At 44.7% G+C, this 22,145-nt stretch overlaps 2 protein-coding genes across 2 annotated transcripts in view; one reads left to right on the top strand and one right to left on the bottom strand.

Moving 5' to 3' along the window:
- tmem169b (transmembrane protein 169b) overlaps positions 1–22,145 on the top strand; it is a 462,028-nt gene that overhangs the window by 42,139 nt on the left and 397,744 nt on the right. The gene's annotated exons all lie outside the window — the stretch shown is intronic.
- Positions 9,960–22,145, bottom strand: part of LOC140199302 (unconventional myosin-X-like) — an 88,796-nt gene continuing 76,610 nt past the window's right edge. The window contains exons 39-41 of the mRNA XM_072261127.1: positions 20,748–21,188; positions 18,735–18,926; positions 9,960–14,080 (exon numbers count right to left, since the gene is read on the bottom strand). Coding sequence (XP_072117228.1) covers positions 13,967–14,080; positions 18,735–18,926; positions 20,748–21,188 — 747 coding nt within the window. The 3' untranslated portion in view covers positions 9,960–13,966. The remainder of the gene's footprint in view (positions 14,081–18,734; positions 18,927–20,747; positions 21,189–22,145) is intronic.

Raw genomic sequence — 22,145 nt, forward strand, 5'->3', positions numbered from 1 at the left:
GTCGCCTCACTACAGGAAGGATGTGGAAATCATAGAAAAGGTGCAGAGGAGATTTACAAAGATGTTGCCTGGATTGGGGAGCATGCTTTATGAGAATAGGTTGACTGAACTCAGCCTTTTTCCCTTGGAACTACGGAGGATGAGAGGTGACCTGATAGAGGTGTATAAGATAATGAGAGGCATTGATCGTGTGGATAACCAGAGACCTTCCCCTAGGGCTGAAATGACTAACACGAGGGGGCATAGTTTTAAGTTGCTTGGAATTAGGTACAGAGGAGATGTCAGGGGTAAGTTTTTTTTACACAGAGAGTGGTGAGCGCATGGAATGGGCTGCCAGCATTGGTGGTGGAGGCAGAAATGATAAGGTCTTTTAAGAGACTCCTGGATGGCTACATGGAGCTTAGAAAAATAGAGGGCTATGGGTAAAGCCTAGGTAGTTCTAAGGTAGGGACGTATTCGGCATAGGTTTGTGGACTGAAGGGCCTGTATTGTGCTGTAGGTTTTCTATGTTTCTACAGATGCAAGCGAAGATGAGTATGGAGCAGTGACCTACCTGTTGTTGCACAACATGCACTCTCAGGTGCACAGTGCTTTTATCATGGGAAAACCTAGGGTGGCTCCATTGAAGACAGTTTACATTGTGGAAGTATAATCAAAACTTTGAGATTTCTTATATATTTAATTTTGTAATGTAACAAAATGGAACCTGTATAATCCCAGAGTGCTTTGCTATAAGCTAAGTGTGTACGTGGCAAGAGGTATGTAATGTCTTGATGATTGTTCATTGTGTAATTATGGCCTCCAGTACTGTAGCTGTACTGCAGTGGAGGAGCTAACCTCCAGAACACATAACGGCCAAAGAATAGCCAAAAACCTGTATTAAAAAAACAAACTTTGAAAGTTGCAAATCTGAAGGAGCCTGCCATCCATGAAGAGTTGAGGTGCTTCTCCTTGCAAATAATAAATATGTCGTTGAATGGATCCACTGTTTTTTTTGGGTTTTTTTGTTATAAGACCTAGTGAAAGATACACAAATTCGGAATTTCCACCAAGATCACTTGTCTAGGCGCAGTAGTGGTGTGGGAGAAACTTGGTGACTGGGTTGCCTGGGAGAAATTCTGTAGTGGTTGTGGTCGGTGAAATGTAAGTCTCTTTTCATTTCTAGGGAATCACCTCTCTAGATCAGACCTCAGATTTCTGTGTCACTATCGCTCTATACACTGTGGTCTGGAGTGGATCAGTTTCTTTCACTGTGACTCCAATGCATTCAGCATGTTGACAGAAATACTAAAGTGACTGGGGTAGTAAGAAGGTTCACATGAATGAGATGAGCAAACAAATTGGATGGTTCAGTGTCAGGGTCACTTACAGAGATAGTCGAATCCGCGGCTCAAGTCGGTAAAGGTTAAAGACAGTATCAGGAACACATGCACGGGTAAATCCAGTGTATGGGATACACCAACTTACTGTTTGTCAAGGAGAAGTGGTAGCAATTGATTGCCCCTAAACCAATAAAAGTACATTAAAAATTACAATAATGGCTGCGTAACATTACATAAGGTTTGAACCCTACACAACACTGTAGTGGAGAAGGAATAGATGGCACTGATTAAGGGCTCAATGTTAAGTGAATCAAAGGGGTTGAAGAAACAATGCGGTGATTTAAAGGTGGCTATGAATGCAATACTGGACTCAGTCCATGAGAAGAAACATGACACTGGAGATTATACGAAGTATTTAAAGGAGATATTAAAGCTGCAGTAAAGTGTGATGTGTGGCCACATGTGAGTGAGAGTGAGTGACCGAGAGAGAAAAGACTTATGTATTTGCTCAATTGAGAGGAAGCTCAAATTAATCTTGTGCTCGGATAAAAAAAAAGGTGAAAATGGAAATATTTTCCTCCGGAGTGAATTAGCTTTTATGTTTTAAAATGTGTTGAGGTGCCCATGCAGCAGTTTACCCCTGCCTTAGTTTCTGTAAAATGTGTGAAAGCTTTTCACGGTGAGAATGAACTATTTTAAGTTTTACAGTTACTTGTAAAGGTTCTCAAGGAAGAGAAGTACTAGCATGGATTCTGTTCTGTCTTTGTTCTGCAGTTTTTTTTATTGGTCTGTGTTTTCTATGTAATTGATTTTAGAGAGACCTGGATTCCACACTGGCTGGGTGAAATCTGGGTTAAGAAAACTGGAAATCTGTGCATCTGTATTCTGGATAATGAGATGCCCACATTTCAGAGGAAAATTGGCATTTGGGGAAATTGTTCATTGGTGGACAGTTAAATTAGGAATTTGCAATTAACAATTTTTGACTAAGAATGGTTGTTCTCAGGGCATTTTGACTCAGGGCCATGGAGGAAGGCAAAAACTGATTGCTTATTTCAGTGCGCAGTTAGACCCAAGAGCCAGGCTGTCTCCCAGCGGTGGCAGGCACTTGCTTTGCTGTTCAGCATAAGCAGTCTCTGACTCCTAATCACGTCCATGTCCCACATTCAGTGGAAACATTACTGACTCACTGTGCCACCCAACACTTCGCACATTGTAAAACTGTTACTCAGGAAGTAATAAAACCCTCTGAGGAGCTTACCGATACTCCTATTGCTAATGCTGATTTAATTTTCTTTGTTGACAGGTTGGCTAATTTTATAGGAAAAACATGCACAGGATATGGCTGAGGTGTCTAAGGGTAACAAAGCAACAGAATGTACTACAGGAGAGGCAGCAATTAGGCCCACCCTGTCATGCCAGAAGCAAGAACCCCACACAGTTGGCTCTGATGACACCTCCTACTTTGGAAGATGTAAAAGCATACCATCAGCCAAAAGGGTAAAGTGGGAAAAGCTGGGTTGTAAGCAACACCATAGTATGTGGCTTCACCCTGATGGATGCACTGTGCCCCCAGGTAAATTGGTACCACAGATTGCCCGATGTGTTTACAAGTTCACACAGCCGGCAAGAATGGAATGATTAATCAAATAAGCCAAACTTGGAAATGCCTCGTGAGTACCACAAATTGCAGAATAAATCTGTAGACTATGTATGATATGTGCCTTACATAATCTGGGAGAACTAGTACAAGTACCGAGCCCATACCCTGCCTTTGTACATTTACAGATGGATTTTACTGAGTTGCCTTAACATGAATGATGTAACTATGTATTAGGCATTACTGATGTGTTGTCATGATGGGTTGAAGGAATTTTTGGAGAAAGAATGATGCAATTACAGGAGCAAAATGTTTGTTAAACAAAATAATTTAGGGTCCTCTCGAAACTATCTAACGACAACAGTACACATTTCACAGGTAAAGTAAAGGAGTATGCAAAACCTTACAGGTGGATCAGCATTTCCATTGCAGCTACCATCCTCATTCAGCAGGCCCAGTAGAAAGGACAAACAGGACAATTGATAATAAACTGAGCAAAATGTGTGAGGAAACGGGACTAAAGTGCTGCCTTTGGCCCTGATGACTATTTGAGCTGCTGCTAATAGAGCCATTGGCCTGTCCCCACATGAAATTAAAACAGTACGGCCCCTGTGCCTGCCATCTGATGCGCCACTGGGAATTGAACAAATGGAGGTACACAACCTGGATGGGAGCATGTTGAATTATTGTGCAGCCTTGACAAAAAGCCTCTCTAAATATCGTCAGCCAGGTAAAAGAAGCCCAGCGTCCAGTAGTGGACCTTAAACACCACGACATTGAACCCGGAGACGACGTGGTGGTGTGAACATTTAAACGTTTGGAACCTCGATTTGAAGTTCCATTTCAGGTTTTGCTGGTCACTGGTACTGCCATTAAGGTAAGAGAAAAGCCATTATGTATTAACGCCTCTCACTGTAAGAAAGTGCCTAATGATGCAGAAACAAAAAATAAAACCACTGAGAGTCCTAATGACGGCGGTTTGATTTGCTGGTGTCCTTTCCCTGATGGATGTGGCTGCCACAAACACTCAAGCTGCTGGGTTTGTAATGGCTGTCCCGGCACATGTAGAGATGGGCATGCCCCTTTTACTTGTGCCCTTCAATGAAACAGAGATGAACTGTTACTGTAATCGATCCAAGCCCGCAGCCCTGGATATGTTTGGGTTTCTGGTACAACAATGATGGGACTCAGAAGTATAGACCCCTTTCTCCCTTTATTGGTATACCCAGAATGTCACTGGGGGAATATGGGGATATAAATTTGGAAATGAGTGTTCCAGAGGACTGTATATACCTCCATAAGACAATAACCACAGATAACAGCAAATGAATAGCGAAAGGCTTGTGTAAAAAAATGAACTTTGCAAGCTGTAAATCAGAAGCAGCCTGCCATCCATGAGGAGTGGAGGTGCTCCTCCTTGCAAGTAATACACATGACTTTGAAGAGATCTGCTCTGTGTTTTGGTTATTTGTTAAGACCTAGTGAAAGGTAGACAATGCCATCCCTCATAGGGAGCTCACTGCTGCTACCATGGCAACCTTGTGGATGCATTGTGCAGGAACAAGTTGCACATGCACTTCAGGACTCAGTAATCTGGACTGGTGTTCTTCAGTGCTGAAGTATATCGGCTTGCTCCGCATGCCCACGAGGGGGAGCTAGAAAAGATGGCACCAGCCAGGGTTTTTGCAGACCTAGGCGATTTCTTCTGGCTTGTCTGTGAAACTGTTTATTGTTCTTTTTCTTGTGTCCTTTTCTTTTCCGGTGGCTGGAGTCCTGTTGAAGTTTGTAATCTCCAGACACAGCTCAAACTACGGTTCTCCACAGGCGGAGGGTTCTCAAGCTCAGCCTGGCGTTTTGATATCTCCAGGAATGGCCTGGAAGGCATGCACCTTTGGGGTGTGGCCCCGAGTATGACCCAGTTCCTCGCCAATATCACCGACTGAAGCATCGCAGGAGACTGAAACGTTGAGACAACGGGCGGTGTGCACTGCTGTCAGAAACAGTCCCTGTATCCAGAAGATTGTAACATCAAAGCAGCGAGCTTCTGGTCTCATGCTCTCATTGTCATAGGAGCGATCCATCTCTCGCTCGCTAGTTAGAGAGAGAGTCTGAGATACTGAAGTGTTGGGATGGACGTGGCTTTTGACGAATGCTAAGGTCATCTCTTTGGGGTGGAGGATGATTTGTGCCTTTGCTGCTGCTTGTGCACGGGAGGGAGAGGGGAACTTTGGGATGTTTCTGTCATTCATCCTTTGGAGTTCTAGTCTGTTTCATGGATGTCTACAAAGAGGAAGAAATTCAGGTTGTATACTGTATACATTTTCCAAAATTAAATTGAAACATTGAATGAAACATCCAGATTCTGAAACTTCATTCCAAACGGAGTTTCAGAAATCCTAAGGTCTCACACACATCTCCCCGGGATCAATAAAGTATGACTATGACATCTCAATGAAGGTATGTAAATACTTCAAACAACCTGGAAGATGTGGATTCTCAAGGGTTGAAGGTGAAAGCTTTCCTAAAGAATGCGATATGGATATCAGGGCCTCAGTACCTTCTTCATCCTGGAAGGGAATGGTCTGTGAATCTCAATTGTTCTGGAGAAACTTCTGCTAAATGATCCAGAGGTCAAGAGGAGTGTAACAAAGAATGCCATGCAGATTGAATAGGCAATGGATGCAATAACACATACAATCCATCATTTCTCATCTTGGACCGGCTTGAGGAAGACGGTGGCCTGGACTCCTAGATTTAAGAGCCTGCTCTTGTCTCTTAGTCTAAGAGAAAGCAATTCAACAGAACCCTTGCTCAGTCTGAATTAGATGAAGAACAACAAGGGTATTCTTTGGAGAGAAAGATCGAGAGGGCCAAAGGTCAGATTGGCCGAGGTTGTCTCTCAGTGGAGGAGCTCAGAAAGGTGGAAATGAAGATCATTGGGTTTTGCCAAAGAAAGAGATTTCCAGATGAGTTCAAGTTTGCAAAGGGGAGAAGGTATGAAAAGGAACAGTCATATTTTCAAGCTCAATCCAGTACTTGAAGATGGTGTCTTGAGTGTTGGTGAACAGCTTAGTAGGGCAGCTATGCCTGAAAAGTGTAAACATCCTGTTATACTGGCAAAGGATCTTCATACCTCAGACATCATTCTGAGGCAGGTACATCAAGAGGTGGGACACGGTGGTGGTAACCACATATTATCCAGGTTGCACCACAACTACTGGATTCCCGGCACAAATACAACTATAAGAAGGATCCTGTCTGTGTGTTGTTTGTTATCGGTTTGCATGCAGCTTCAGGATGCCAACACATGGCAGATCTACCTCTGGACAGGGTCTCGCCTGAGGTCCTCTGTATACATTGCAAAAGTAGACTACTTTGGACCTTTTGAGGTGACAAGCAAGAGTACGGTGAAGAGGTGTGGGGTCGTAGTTACCTGTCTAGCTGTACAAGCTGTTCACATTGAAGTGGCAACTTCTTTAGGATCAGATTCCTTTGTTAATGCACTTCGATGCTTTATAGCAGGACAAGGACAGGTTTGTGAACTCTAACAAACTTTGTTGGAGCTAAGCACAAGTTGCTAGAAGCTAATGAGAAGTGGGATCATTCATGGGTCAGTGATGTCCTTCAAAAAGGAATTAAGTGGATTTTAAATCCCCCAGTTGGTTCACATCATGGAGGAACGTGTGAGAGATTGATTAGGTCTATGGGAATGGTCAATTCCACCATGAAGATACTGAGACACAATGAAGAGGGTTCCACACAGTCCTTTGTGAAATAGAGGCTATTATCAATGTAGTCCAATTACTAAAGCATTCTCCAATCCCGATGATTTGGAAGCACTAACACCTAACCATGTGTTGCTTCTGAAGACGTCACCATCCTTACCACCAGGAGAGTTTCAAAAGGAAAACATTTATGCTCATCATACATGTCAAACTTGTTCTGGAAACGGTGGGTCAAGGAGTATTTACCACAGCTACAGGATGTAAAATGCAATTTCCTCCCAGGAGACATTTGGTTATCGTTGACAGCACAGCACCTTGAAACTTGTGGAACGTGGGAAGAGTCATTCAGATCTTTCCAGACAGAAGAGGATTGGTGTGGCAGATGCACATCAGGGCTAAGATCAGCTGTCTGGACAGGCATATAACCAAGATCTGTCTTCTGCAGAAGTTAGAGATTTGAGGACCATAATACATAGGAGCAAAATTAGGCCATTTGGCCCATCAAGTCTGCTCCACCATGGCTGATCCTTCCCTACATGAGTTTGACTTGACAGAAAGTGGTGGTAAAGATCACCCTGTACTGGGCCAAATACTGGTCACCTCTCACCTAGATGACTGTTACATGACCTAACTGAAAGACAAGTGGGGTCATTTGTATAAATGTTAAAATGTTTATCCTTGAAGATTTCATGTTGCCTACTTTAGAGTATGTAGCTGTAATTATTATAGTGTAATGTAGGAGCTGTGTATCTATTTTCTGCCTGTAGGAACCATGTATTTATTTTTGTCTGTATCGTATTTAGTGGCGTGTTTATTATGGTAATCTGTCACATAGTAGAAAAAATGAGTGTAGTTATTCACACTTTCTCTTAGTCAGTTTAGTTGTTAGTTAGAGGCAGCCAGGGAATTACATTTTTTGCTAACCACTAACTTCACTTAGTTTCATTATTCTACTGCCATTTGGAATGTTATTAAACCACTCATGCTAATTACATGATTAATACTTAGGAATACTAAGATCGCTATATCGCTAATTTAGTTTAGTTAGTTTATTTCAAAACACAATAAGATCGTTCATTTTAGGAACAGCTTCTTCCTCTCCACAGTCAGATTTCTAAATGGTCCATGAACACCACCTCATATTTCTTACTTTTGCACCATTTATTTTTGTAATTTATAGATTTTTTATGTCGTTGCACTATACTACGGGCACAAAACAACAAACCCCATGTCATATCAAGAAAAGGCAGGATGGTGTGTTGCCTCCCAGGTGCTAGGGTCCAGGATGTCTCAGAACGGCTGCAGAAGATTCTCAAGAGGGATGGTGAGCAGCCAGAGGTCATGGTGTGCATTGGCAACAATGACAGGGGTAGAAAGGGACAGGAAGTCCTGCACAGTGAGTACAGCGAGTTAGGGAAGGGGCTGAAGAGCAGGGTCTCCAAGGTAGTAATATCTGTATTTCTCCCAGTACCACTTGCCAGTCAGGGCAGGAATAGTCAGATGGTACAGATGAATCAGAGGGTGGGGAACTGATGTGGGGGTCAGGATTTCAGAGTTCTGTATCATAGGGATCTCTTATGGGGAAGATATGACCTGTACAAAAAAGACCGGTTACACCTGAACCCTATGGGGACCAATATCCTTGCTGGCAGGTTTGCTAGAGCTGTTGGGGAGGGTTTAAACTAACTTGGCAGGGGGATGGGAACCAGACTGATAGGTGTACAGGTCAATGCAGCATGTATTGAGACTGTGAAGAAGGACAGGCAGATGATGGGGCAAAATTGCAGTCAATGAGGTAAGTTGAAGAGTAACACGGGAAAATTGAAAAGGGTAATGAATACAGAACTGAAGGAGTTATATTTTAAAACACAGTTTACGGAATAATAGCAGTTAGATATTGGCAGGTATGACATTGTGGGCACTCAGCTGGAGGGCCGAAGAAGCGCTATAAGGATCAAATGAAGAATGCTTTAAGGAAGTGCAAGATCAGACCCGAGGACCTGGAGGATGTTGCTACCGACTGTACCACTTGGCGACAGCTGTGTAGGGACAGGGTTCGTATTCTGGAGACAGAAAGAACAACCAGAAGACAGCAGAAGAGAGCCAGGAGAAATGCAGCCATGGTTGTCACCACCACCGCTACATATACATGTCCCACCTGCAATAGAGCTTGTGGATCCAGGATAGGACTGTATAGTCAAAGATCTCACTGTTAAAGGAGGGGATGTTGTCATCGGATTTCAATGGACAACCAAAGAAGAATCATGGCTGAAAGAAAATTAAAGCTGGGAACTTAGTATCCAAGGATACACCTTATATTGAAAGAATGGGCAGAAAGGCAGAAGGGATGGGGTGGCTCTGTTAGTTAAAAAATGAAATCAATCCTTCAATAGAATTGGACAATGTAGAGTCGTGGGTAGAGTTAAGAAACTGCAAGGGTAAAAAGACCCCGGTGGGAGTTATATACTGTAAAGGCCAGGAGATACAGGACAGTGGCCAGGATGTGGGATATAAATTATAATGGAAGATAGAAAAGGGCAATGTTACAATAGTCATGGGGGATTGCAATATGCAGATAGATTGGGAAAATTAGGTTTCTGCTGGATCCCAAGAGAGGGAATTTGTAGAATGCCTATGAGGCGGCTTTTTAGAGCAGCTTGTGGTTGAGCCTACTAGGCAATTCTGGATTAGGTGTTGAGTAATAAACCAGATTTGATTAGGGAGCTTAAGGTAAAGGGAACCTCCAGGTGCAAAACATCATAATATGATGGAGTTCACCCTACAGTTTCAGAGGGAGAAGATAAAGTCAGATGTATCAGTATTAGTCGAGTAAAGGGAATTATGGAGAGATGAGGGGAGCTGGCCAAAGTTCATTGGAAACAAACAGGGATGACAGGAGAGCAGCAATGATTGGAGTTTCTGGGGCAATTCAGAAGGAGAAGGATACAACGGTAGTAAAATCATTTCAAGCGTGTATAAAGGTTTGTCAAATCTTAAAACACATTCGACTTCATACATTAAAACAAAATGGGAGAAGGAAGGAGGGATAATAATATCTGATGAAGAATAGACAATAATATGGAGGTATCAATGGAAGTGTACCAGTTCACAGAAATGGAGGGAGTTCAGGTGGAAAACTTGATAAGATATTTTATTACACCCTCTCAGAAATCCCATTATGATAGTAACCCCTCTGTTTGATGGAGAAATTGTGGAAATCAAAATGCAAACTATTATCATATTTTCTGGGATTGCCCCATTATCAAAGACTATTGGAATGGGATATACAATGCACTACAAGACATCAAGACATCTTTAAATGTGAAATACCCTTAGAGAGTAAGACCATATATTTTGGGTATATACCTCAAGAATGGTTGAAAAGAGATAAATATAAGTATTTAATGAATATACTGCTGGAGGCTGGTAAAAAGACCCTTACCAGGAAATGGTTATCACAGGAGAGCCCAGCTTTAAATGTATGGATGGAAATTACAATGGATATTTACAAAATGGAGAAGATAACAGCATCTGTTAATCTTAAGTTGGAACAATTTTATTCATACTGGGAAAAATGGTTTAACTACATAACACCTGATAGGCTTGATTTTATTCTCACAGTCAATATGTTGTGAAAAAAAATATCACTCCCTACTCTGTACATAGTTTTCTTCTTTCGATTGTTCTTTCTTTCCTCTCTATAAGTGTATACCTCAGATAAATATTATGTGGAGATTTGTGACAAATTGATTATATGATATATATGTACAGTATCTGAAATACATCTTATGCAAATGTTTGTTTGATGATGAGATTCAATAAAAAATAAATTACAAAAAAAAAAGCAGGATAGATACATCCCAAAGATGAAGTAGTATTTTAAAGGCAGGACAAGGCAACTATGGCTGACAAGAGAAATCAAAGACAGCATAAAAACAAAAGAGAGAGCATGTAATATAGCAAAAATTAGTGGGTAGTTAATGGATTTGGAATGTTTTAAAAACCAACAGAAAACAACTAAAAAAGGTACCGGAAGTTTTTTTCAGATTTGTAAACAGTAAAAGAGAGGCAAGAGTGGATATTGGACTACTGGAAAATAATGCTGGAGATGTAGTAATGGAGAACAAAAAATGGCAGATGAACTTAGTAAGTATACTGTGTCAGTCTTTACTGTGGAAGATACTAGCAGTGTGCCAGAAATTCGAGAGTGTCAGTGGGCACAGGTGAGTGTAGTTGCTATTACTAAGGAGAAGATGCTTGGGAAGTTGAAAGATTTGATGGTATCACCTTCACATGGACCAAATGGTATACACTCAGGGTTCTGAAAGAGGTGGCTGAAGAGATTGTGGAGGCATTAATAATTTTTCAAGAATCACTAGATTTTGGAATGGTTCTGGAGGACTGGAAAATGGCAAATGTAACTCCACTCTTCAAGAAGGGAGGAAGGCAGAAGAAAGAAAACCAGTTAGCCTGACTTCAGTGGTTGGGAAGATGTTAAGTGTCCGTTAATAAGGGTGAGGTTTCAGAGTACTTGGAACCACATAATTACCAGGTCAAAGTCAGCATTCTTTAAAGGGAAATCTTGCCTGACAAATCTGTTGGAATTTTTTGAGGAGGTAACAGGCAGGATAGACAAAGGAGAGCCAGTGAATGTTGTTTACGTGGATTCTCAGAGGCATTTGACAAGGTGCCCCACATGAGGCTGCTTTACAAGATAAGAACCCATGGTATTACAGGAAAGATACTAGCATGGAGAGAAGATTGGCTGACTGGCAGGAAGCAAAGAGTGGTAATCGAGAGAGACCATTCTGGTTGGTTGCCAGTGACTAGATGTGTTCCACAGGGCTCTGTATTGGGACTGTTGCTTTTAATGTTATATATTTGGATGATGGAATTGATGGCTTTGTGGCCAAGTTTGCAGATGATACAAAGATAGGTGGAGGGGCAGGTAGTGTTGAGGAAGCAGGGAGTCTGCAGAAGAACTTAGACAGATTGGGAGAATAGGCAAAGAAGTGGCAGATGGAATATAGTGCAGGGAAGTGTATGGTCATGCAGTTTGGTAGATGGGATAAAGGCATAGACTATTTCCTAAGCAGGAAGAAAATTCAAAAATCAGCAGTGCAAAGGGGCTTGGGAGTCCTTGTGCAGGATTCCCTAAAGGTCAACTTATAGGTTGAGTCGGTGGGAAGGAAGGCAGATTAAACATTAGAATTCATTTTGAGAGGACTAGAATATAAAAGCAGGAATGTGATGCTGAGGCTTCATAAGGCATTTGTCTGACCACACGGAATACCATGAGCAGTTCTGGGCCCCTCATCCAAGGAAAGATGCGCTGGCATTGGAGAGAGTCCAGAGAAGATACACAAAGATGATCCCGGGAATGTAAGGGTTAACACATGAAGAACTTTTTTTGGCTCTGAGCCTGTACTTGCTGGAGTTTAAAAGAATGAGGGTGGATCTTATCGAAACCTATCGAAAATTGAAAGGCCTAGATAGAGTGGATATGGAAAGGATGTTTCCTATTGTGGATGAATCTAGGACTAGAGGGGACAGCCTCAGAATAGAGGGGCATCCATTTAGAACAGAGAGGAGGAGAAAGACCTTTAGCCAGAGAGTTGTGAATCCGTGGAATTCATTGTCATGGATAGCTTTGGAGGCCAAGTCGTTGAGTATATTTAAAGCGAAAGTAGAAAGGTTCTTAATTGTGCAGAGCATCAAAGGTTACGGGGAGAAGGCAGGAGAATGGGGTTGAGAGGGTTAATAGATCACCCATGATAGAATGGCAGAGTAGACTCATTGGGCCAATTGACCTAATTCTGCTAATGTGTCTTATGGTGATATTCACTTTGTTGTACATCACTCCCCCGCAGTCTCTGCTACCTAAAGCCAGCCCAACTTTCTCTTTAACCAGTCCCGCCAGGGGCTCTTGGATCTGAAACATAACCAGTTCTGACTCCACAGAAGCTGCCTGAACCACCAAGAGCTTCCAACATCTTCTGTCTTTTCGTTCATGTCCCTGGACGATAAGGCTGTGATTAGATTCTCCCATTTCGTAAGTGTGTTGTTTGCATCAAATGAGCGAGGAATATGCTGAGTAGCCACAAGTGACAGCATCGCATACCCACAACTTATTAAACCTAAACCTTATATCTTTGGAATGTGGGAGGAAACTGGAGCACCTGGAGGAAACTCACAGGGTCACAGGGAGAACAGACAAACTCCTTACAGACCGCGGCAGGAACCGAACCTCAGTCTTACAGCTGGCACTACAATAGTGATGTATGTGCTAACCGTGCCACCCCACATGTAGTTAACAAGGCAGGCGCAGTTTTGGACTTTACCGTTAGAGGCACAGAGTATACAAGCAGGCTCTGAACCATTATGAAGCCTTGGTCTGCGGAACAGCAGAGAAGGCTGATGGTATCAAGGCTGTCATCTAACATTGTGTCCCCCACTACTTCCATCCCAAACTTAAAGCCTACAAAATCAACAGACAAAAAGTTCAGATGGTTCTAATCTGTATTTCAGAGTGGAAAACCTCCTTTATAAAACTCTCATTCTGAATATTTGGTCATTACATGATGAACAATTACTCCATCTCCATTGATCTCTGTATAGATATTAAATAATATATTGGTTTATAAAAACACATAGGAAGCAGAGGACGGCGGTTCAGAGAGGAGTCAGGACAGTGAGTGTGAGGGTGAAGTGCTTAATAAGGATAGTGAGTCATACAGTGAAGGAGGGCAGGCTGCCAATCGGCCCCTTCTTCCTGTACTACATTTTCTGTTGGCAACACCACCGCTTTGTGCTGGGGTTGAGGACTGTGAGATGCCAAAGATGGGGCCAGTTGAGCTGTGCCCATCTCCTCCTTCCCTCATGCACACTGGAAGTCCTCTGGACCACCCGACCCGACTGCCCGACTTATTGGTCAACCCATCTGCACAGGAAGCTGACATTACACCCTGGCCATTGGTCCCCCAGTAACTCCAACTTCACATGGTCATAGCCAAGCAGACTATGTTAACCAGCTGGACAGATTGTAACCACTCATCAATGTTCCAGTGCACCCAGACTTCAGGCTCCCACTGGCTGGCGATGCCAGTGGCAGTGTTGCAATTCCATGGCAAGCACCACCCCTACTGCAGACAGCGCCACCCCAGTTCAGGAGTGGAACTACAGCCCTGGCATAGCCGTTAGAGCGCCCACAGGAAGAGTCCATTGAGCCACATGGTTGGTGGACTCGGTACGATTGCAGAGCACTCGGTCATTGCAGCACAGGGGAGGTGGTACTTGAGGTGAAGGTGGTGATGTTCCATTCATCTGGTCTGGGCACTGGTGTCTCTGCGGGCGATGGCTGCTGCCTGCGAGCTGTATCTCCGCGTCACGATGCTGCTGATGTGGGCCTTCACTATCTTGGTGATCTCAGCCACCTGCGGTAGGAGAGACAAGGCCGAGTGAGTAACGCAAACTGTCGGGGCTCAGACGACACGGCGCTGGAGAACCCAGAGTGACAATGAGGAGGCTGGAACGCAAGGGAAACTCAACTTTGGGGCTCTGCTCAGGGTCTGGGGTCAGGCGTTGGGTCTGGGGTCCGGGTGAGAGACTGGGACTGGGGTCAGGGGTCAGAGACTGGGACTGAGGTCAGGGTCAGAACCAGGGCCGACTGTAGGTCTTTACTGATATTGGTTTATTATTGTCACATATATGGAGGTACAGTGAAAAGCTCATCTTGCATATCGTCCATACAGATCAATTCATTACACACTGCACTGAGGTAGAACAAGGTAAAATATTTACAGAATGCAGAATAAAGTGGAACACTATGGAGAAAGTACAGTACAGGTTAAAAAAAATAAGGTGAAGACGGTAATGAGCAGATTGTGAGGACAAGATTCTATCTTATCATACAAATAGTAAATACTGTGTCCATGGGAGAAGTGAGGGAAACCAGAACCAGAAGGTTAGATTGGTACAGGGATGTTCAGGACAGTGACAATCGATGACCGGACGGTCAGATGGACTGAACGAAAGGCCAAAGCCGGATCATTGGCAACAACTGTCTGGTGGACTGTCGTCAATTGGGTGTAGAGAGCTCTGGATCAAGTGCTTGGTGACGGGGTTAATAGGGAAGGGTGCCCACTGGCTGTCAGAGACAAGATGGGACGAATGGCCTATTCCCACACTGTACGATTCTGAGAGAAAGGACACCACAGACAACCCTGGGCCCTCAGCAGGTCTCACTCTGAACTAATGACCATGGTGAAAGTGGTGTAGTATCCCCACACATGCTGTCTGTACAAAACTGTGGGACTAGGCAGTGAGGTTACAAAGGAACATCGGCGTTCAGTGAGTGGGCAGTGGAAATTGCCGAAGGCATCCGAAGTGTCAAGGCAGTTGATAGGAAGAGAGGGGATCAGGGAGAAAGGATGGTATTGGAATTCAGCCAAGCTCCATCATGAGCATAACCCTTCTCACCATCGAGGACATCTTCAAAAAGCGATGCATCAAAAAGGCAGCATCGATCACCAAGGACCCCTGTGACCCAGGACATGCCCTCTTCTCATTACTAGCTTCAGGGAGGAGCTACACTGGTCTGAAGACACACACTCAACACTTTAGGAACAGCTTCTTCCCCACCAGCACCAGATTTCTGAATGGTCCGTCAACCCATGAGTTTACTTCTCTATTTTTTGCACTACTTATTGAATTTTTATATACATTTTTTAGTGAATTTCTTAGTGATTTTGATTCTGATGGATTATTGGTAGCTTCCGTGGGCTGAATATCCACTGGAACTATCCTCAGGTAAATCCTGGGCACTGCCAAGCTCGGACATCAAGAGTAATGGGTCCCTTGCCGGAAACGTATCGGTGGATTTGTGGCCAAATTTGCGGACAATCCAAAAATAGGAGGGCAGGTAGTGTTAAGGAAGCAGGGAATCTGCAGAAGGACAGATTGGGAGGATGGGAAAAGAAGTGACAAAATATAGCGAGGTGAGCGTACGGTCATGCACTTTGGCAGAAGGAATAAAGACAGACTATTTTCTAAATGGGGAGAAAATGCAAAGAAATCGGAGGTGCAAAGGAACTTGGGAGTCCTTGTGCAGGATGCTTTAAAGGTTACTTTGCAGGTTGAGTCAGTGGTAACGGAGGGAAATGCAATGTTAGCATTCATTTTGTGAGGACTAGAATATAAAAGCAAGGATGTAATGCTGAGGCTTTACAAGGTGTTTGTCAGACCACACTCGGAGTATTATGAGCAGTTTTCGGCCCAATATCTAAGAAAAGATGTGCTGACATCGCAGAGGGTCCAGAGGAGGTTCATCACAATGATTCTGAGAATGAAAGGGTTAACATATGATAATTGTTTGATCGCTCTGGTCCTGTACCTGCTGGAGTTTAGAAGAATCTCATTGAACTCTATCAAATATTGAAAGGCATAGATAGAGCGGATGAGGTGAGGATGTTTTCTACAGTGGAGGAGTCAAGGACCAGAGGGCACAGCCTCAGAATGGAGGGATGTCTATTTAGAACAGAGCTAGGAGTTTTTAAATATATTTAACGTATATATTTTAATTAATTTAAAGCAGTGGTTGATTAGGTCCTTGATTAGTAAGGGCATCGAAGGTTACGGGGAGAAGCCGGGAGAATGGGATTGAGAGGGATAATAAACCAACCATGATGGAATGGTGGAGCAGACTTGATGGACTGAATGGCCTAATTCTGCTTCTATATCTTAAGGTCTAAACATCAGTTCTGTTTCTCCTCGGACACTGCCCAACCCGCTGGGTGTTTCTGGCTTTTTTTTGGTCACAAATGGTTCCTTAAGGTTGTCATAGCCAGAGGAGATAGTGGGGATAAGCTTCCAAACCTATTAAACGTTCCCAATGGTGTTCGACTCAGTTAGCCTCTGACAACCGGGTCCAGCTCCTGGTCTTCACATGTGGCTTAGCTACTAAGCCCAGCAGAACCATTTCTACTGACAGGGGAAGGGGCAAAAGCCGGCTACTGGCAACTTAAAACCAGTTGCTGTGGGCAGATGGGGCTCGTCGGCCGTGGTTGGCAGCTCACCTAGGAGGAAAACATTAATCTCAAACCTCCGCTGCTTTACAGCTATACCCACTCACAGGGAAGGCTTCAAGAGTAAAAACCAAGGGAAAATTCCAGAGCTGGAGCCCCAAAGGCAGTCCTACAGTGAGTTCAACGCTGACTGGCGACCCCTGCCATGCTGCTGGTGCCAAACTGTATCAGTTTCCGTTCCTTTGGGTTCATCAGATGCGTGGAGAGGGGGAGCTTGCTTCATGGGCAACAGCTTGCTCTCCATATTGTACTGCCCAGGCTTGCATATCTAGACAGGTGGGATGCCACGTCCATGACCAACCCTGACTGACGGAGGCCTCATCAGCATAAACTATCTCCTCCTCCTCAATATTCACCCACCCAGTACCATGATCAGCCTCCGGCCAAGGTTTTGGCAGTGTTATAGAGCCATTGAGAGAGACAGCACCGTACAGGCCCTTCGGCCCATTGAGTCTACACTGACCACCAGCCTCTCAGTTATGCTGGTCCTCCATTATGCCCACTTTTCATTCTGTCCACATTCTCCCAGATTCCATCGCTCCCTGCAGATTTTACAGCGGCCAATTTACGTAGCAAGTCACATGGAAACCCGCGCATTCACAGGGAGAGCTTGCAACTCCACACAGAGAGCGCCGGGGGTCGGGATCGAACCTGGGGCCCTGGAGCAGGGAGACAGTGGAACTATCCACTGCACCACTGTCCAGCCCAGCTACTGTCCGACTTAATGACCAGTGCGAAGTACCCAGTCATCCAATGCAACCTCCGTCTCGTCATCCATCTCCCAGATCACTCCAACTCCCACAGGAGGGGTCTGCGTCCTCTGATGGTTGAAGTTCCCTACCACCCACCCCACAATCTCTTTGACCCACTGCTGTCAGGAAGGTGGTACTGGGCATCACATCAGGCGGAGGACTGCCAGACTGGGTAACAGTTTCCTCCCTCAGATTGTGAGACTAATAAGAACCCTGCCACCACCAAGGTCTCGTCACTAGAGCAGTGAGCTGTATACTGTTTATCTGTGCTGTGCATTACGTGAACATTGAATTTTTAAGGCATCCGTTAGTCTTGCGAGACCATGGATCTGCGCCTGGAAAGTCTTCACTCTCCAGGGCGCAGGCCTGGGCAAGGTTGTATGGAAGACCGGTAATTGCCCATGCTGCAAGTCTCCCCTCTCCACACCACCATGTTGTCCAAGGGAAGGGCATTAGGACCCATACAGCTTGACACCGGTGTCGTCGCACAGCAATGTGTGATTAAGTGCCTTGCTCAAGGACACAACACACTGCCTCAGCTGGGGCTCAAACTCACGACCTTCAGATCACTAGTCGTGCCCACACAAACATTGAATTATAGTTTATTAATTTATCTGTGGTAATATTTTGGTTCATGTGCTGTTTAGTGGGTGCACTGCTGTCCGGAGGAGCATTGTTTCATTTGATTGTACATACATACAGTCAGATGACAATAAACTTGAATTTGGCATTGACTGTCATCACTCTCCATCCTGTTCAGCCTGGTTCCTTCACAGAACATCTTCCCCAGAGCTGTTGTTGGTCATCCACTCTGCCTGTCGCCTTGGGAGCCTGGCTCTCATTCCCTTCCCCATTACAATGATGGATATGGCAATACTGCTTCCCAGGATGGAGGACTGGAAGGAGGGATTGAGTCTTGTGGTAAAGCGATGGGAATCTCTGGAATTCCATTGTCCTTGGCTTTGTGGGCTGCTCACTCTCTGAGTGAGTACAATCAGGATGGAGGTCACAGAGGATCCGGACATTGGGCAGGAAATGGACACAGAAGAAGAACTGCTCCAGTTTCCCTGATGGACACAGGAGACCCGAGAGTCCTAATCTCCAGTTCCTGGCCGCCCTTTGTCCTGAACCCCCTCAGGCTGGGGATGGAGTTGGTGGGTAGGGAAGTCTCAGAGGGTCCCACAAACATGCCTCCCAAGCCCGCAACAGAGACACTGCTGAACCATTTCATCCAGAGACAGGGGCAAACCCACCTGCGCGGTTTCGAAGAACATCTCCCGGTTCCCCACCGTCAGCCGGTAGGTGTTGGGCAGTGGGGCTCCAAAGGCGGCAATTTCCTCGAACCGAAATCTCTCCAGTGGCCTTGCATCTCCCCGCTTGTAGATGGAAATGTTCTCCGCACTGACGCCCAGCCAGAGGTCGCTGGGGAATCCACCCTCCTTGCACTGTGGATAATCAGGGATGACACAATCAGATCGATCGGTGGGCAAAGGAATCGCATGGCCACATCACTGCATCCAGAGTATGAGCACTCAACCCCACCCGCCAAAGGGCGCCCGCACTCAACCCCACCAAGGGTACACCTGGGGCTCCAAGAAGGGAGAGGGAGTGAGCGGGAGAGCTGGAGGGGCGACAATAACATGTACTGATGGAATGTGGTGCACCTATGAAATGGTCATTTCCCTGTAGAGAGTAGATCATAAGACCATAAGACATCAGGGCTGAATTAGGCCATTCAGCCCATCGAGACTGCTCTGCCATTCCATCATCGCTGATCCCAGAACCCACTCAAACCACACACCTGCCTTCTCACCATATCCTTTGATGCTCTGACCGATCAGAAAACAATCAACTTCCACCTTGCATATGCCCACGAATTGGCCTCCACCACAGTCTGTGGCAGAGCATTCCACAGATTCACTACTCTCTGGCTAAAAACATTCCTCCTTACCTCTGTTCTAAAGGCCACCCCTCAGTTTCGAGGCTCTACCCTTTGGTTCTGGATACCCCACCACAGGAAACATCCTCTCCACATCCACCCTATCCAGTCCTTTCAACATTCGGTAGGTTTCAATGAGATCCCCACACATTCTTTTAAGTTCTAGTCAGCACAGGCCCAATGATGCCAAACATTCCTCATATGTTAACCCCTTCATTCCCAGAATCACCCTTGTGAACCTCCAATGACAACACATCCTTTCCGAGATATGGGACGCAAAACTGTTAACAATGCTCCAAGTGCGGCCTGACTAGTGTCTTATAAATCCTCAGAATTATCTCATTGCTTTTATGTTCTATTCTTCTTGAAATAAATGAGAACATTGCATTTGCCTTCCTTACCACAGATTCAACCTGTAAATTAACTTTCTGGGAGTCTTGCACGAGGATTTCTAAGTCCCTCTGCACCTCCGATGTTTGAACCTTCACCCCATTTAGATAATAGTCTGCACTATTGTTCCTTTTACTAAAATGCATTATCATACACTTCCCAACACTGTATTCCATCTACCATTTTTTTTGCCCATTCTTCCAATTTATCTAAGTCCTGCTACAATCGCATTGCTTCCTCAGCACTACCTACCCCTCTGCTTATCTTCGTATCATCTGTAAATTTTGCCACAAAACCATCAATTCCACTATCTAAATCATTGACAAACAACATGAAAAGTATCAGTCTCAATACTGACCCCTGAGGAACACCACTAGTCACCGGCAGCCAACCAGAAAAGACCTCTTTCATTCCTACTTGCTGCCTCCCACCTGTCAGCCATTCTGCTTTCATATAACACCACAGGATTTTATCTTGTTAAGCAGACCCATGTCTGGCACCTTAACAAATGGCTTCTGAAAATCCAAATAAATGACATCCACTGCCTCTCCTTTGTCCACACTGCTTGTTACTTCTTCGAAGAAGGAACAGATTTGTCAGACAAGATTTCCCTTTACAGAACCATGCTGACTTTGACTTATTTTGTCATCAGTCTCCAAGTACCCCGAAACCTCATCCTTAATCATGGGCTCCAATACTTTCCCAACCACTGAGGTTAGGCTAATTGGCCTATAATTTCCTTTCTTTCGCCTTCATCCCCTCTTAAAGAATGCACATACATTTGCAATCTTCCAGTCCTTCAGAACCATGCCAGAATCAAGTGATTCTTGAAAGATCATGACCAACGCATCCGTTATCCCTTCAGCATGAGTTTGGGAGGAGGTGGGTTTGGGAGATTAACCGAACTGAAAGCCAGCCAGGAACCAGACCGAGCTACCTCAACATCAAAGAGTGTGGAGCCATAGCCAGGCCACTCCATCATGATGTCCATGTACGTCAGCATGGCTTGCTCCTGCACCATGCCCTGGAGCTTCAGCCACTTGTCCACAATGCCGGCCCGCGTGGCCGACATCTCCTCCTTCATCCACATCTCCAACATCTGTTCCTCCTCTATCTTCTGCTTCCTCATTGAGCCTGTGCGGAGACTGAGGCGCAAAGTTCCTTCCAGGAAACTGGTCCTTCTCTTCTCCAGTGTCTGTGAATTGGACTTAGTGGCTTGGAAAATCTTGGTCCTCAGCCTGGAGACGGGGTAGACTTCCTGGAGGTTCAGGGAGACCTTTGTGTAGTCTCCGTGGATATACTGTAGCCTCAGGGCAGCTAGAAGCTGTAGGGTATCTTCTGGGGCAGGGAAGTGTCCACTGACTAAACATTCATGGGCCTGCAAAAGAAAAACAATAATGTCAGGAGGCTAGAATGAGCAGAAAAGCCCTCATCACATCGAGCACATTTACAAGGGGTGCGAGCACAAGAAAGCAGCATCCATCAAGGTCCCCCACTATTCCAAGCCAAGCTCTCGTCTCACTGCAGCCTTCTCACCACTGGCACCAGAGCCTTCGGTCCCACACCACCAGGTTAAGTTATTACCCCTCAACCTTCAGGCTCCTGAACCGGTGTGGATAACTTCACTCACCACAACACTGAGCTGATCACTGAACACAACCCATGGAATCACTTTTAAGGACTCAACAACTCATCTTCTCAGTATTATTTATTATTTGTTGGGGTTCTTTTTTTGTATTTGCATAGTTTGTATTCTTTTTCACATTGGTTACTTGTCGGTCTTTGTGTACAGCTTTTCACTGATTCTGATGTGGTTTTTTTTGTCTACTGTGAATGCCCACAAAAATGAATGTCATAATGGCATATAGTGACACTTGCTCTGTACGTATTTACCTTGAAGTTTGAACGTTGTCCATGCAGATGCTCCAGCTTGTTTTGCCCTCTAGAGAACCCCTAACCATCCATCACATAGCTGTACCTTTCTAACTCACTAGATGGTTAAAATCCGATCATCCTCAAATCCCATTTTATCAGTTAATCTGCCACCAATAACTAAGCAGTTTCTGCATAAGAACAGGAGTGAAATTAAGCCATTCAGGCCATCAAATCAACCATGATTTACATTGGATCGTGGCGGATTTTGTTTGTTTTGCATTATGATAGAACAAGGTAAAACGATAACAGAGGGCAGAACGAAGTGTAACAGCTACAGAGGAGGTGCAGTGCAAAGTAGATTGTGAGGTCCAGAGTACAAGTTATCATACTAGGGAACCGTTCAATAGATAGAAGCTGTCCTTGAGCAGTTTCTTGTGGTCAGGGCCAGACCAGTTTCCGT

The sequence above is a fragment of the Mobula birostris genome, chromosome 6, assembly GCF_030028105.1.
Source record: "Mobula birostris isolate sMobBir1 chromosome 6, sMobBir1.hap1, whole genome shotgun sequence".
In the NCBI taxonomy this organism is placed as follows: Eukaryota; Metazoa; Chordata; class Chondrichthyes; order Myliobatiformes; family Myliobatidae; genus Mobula; species Mobula birostris.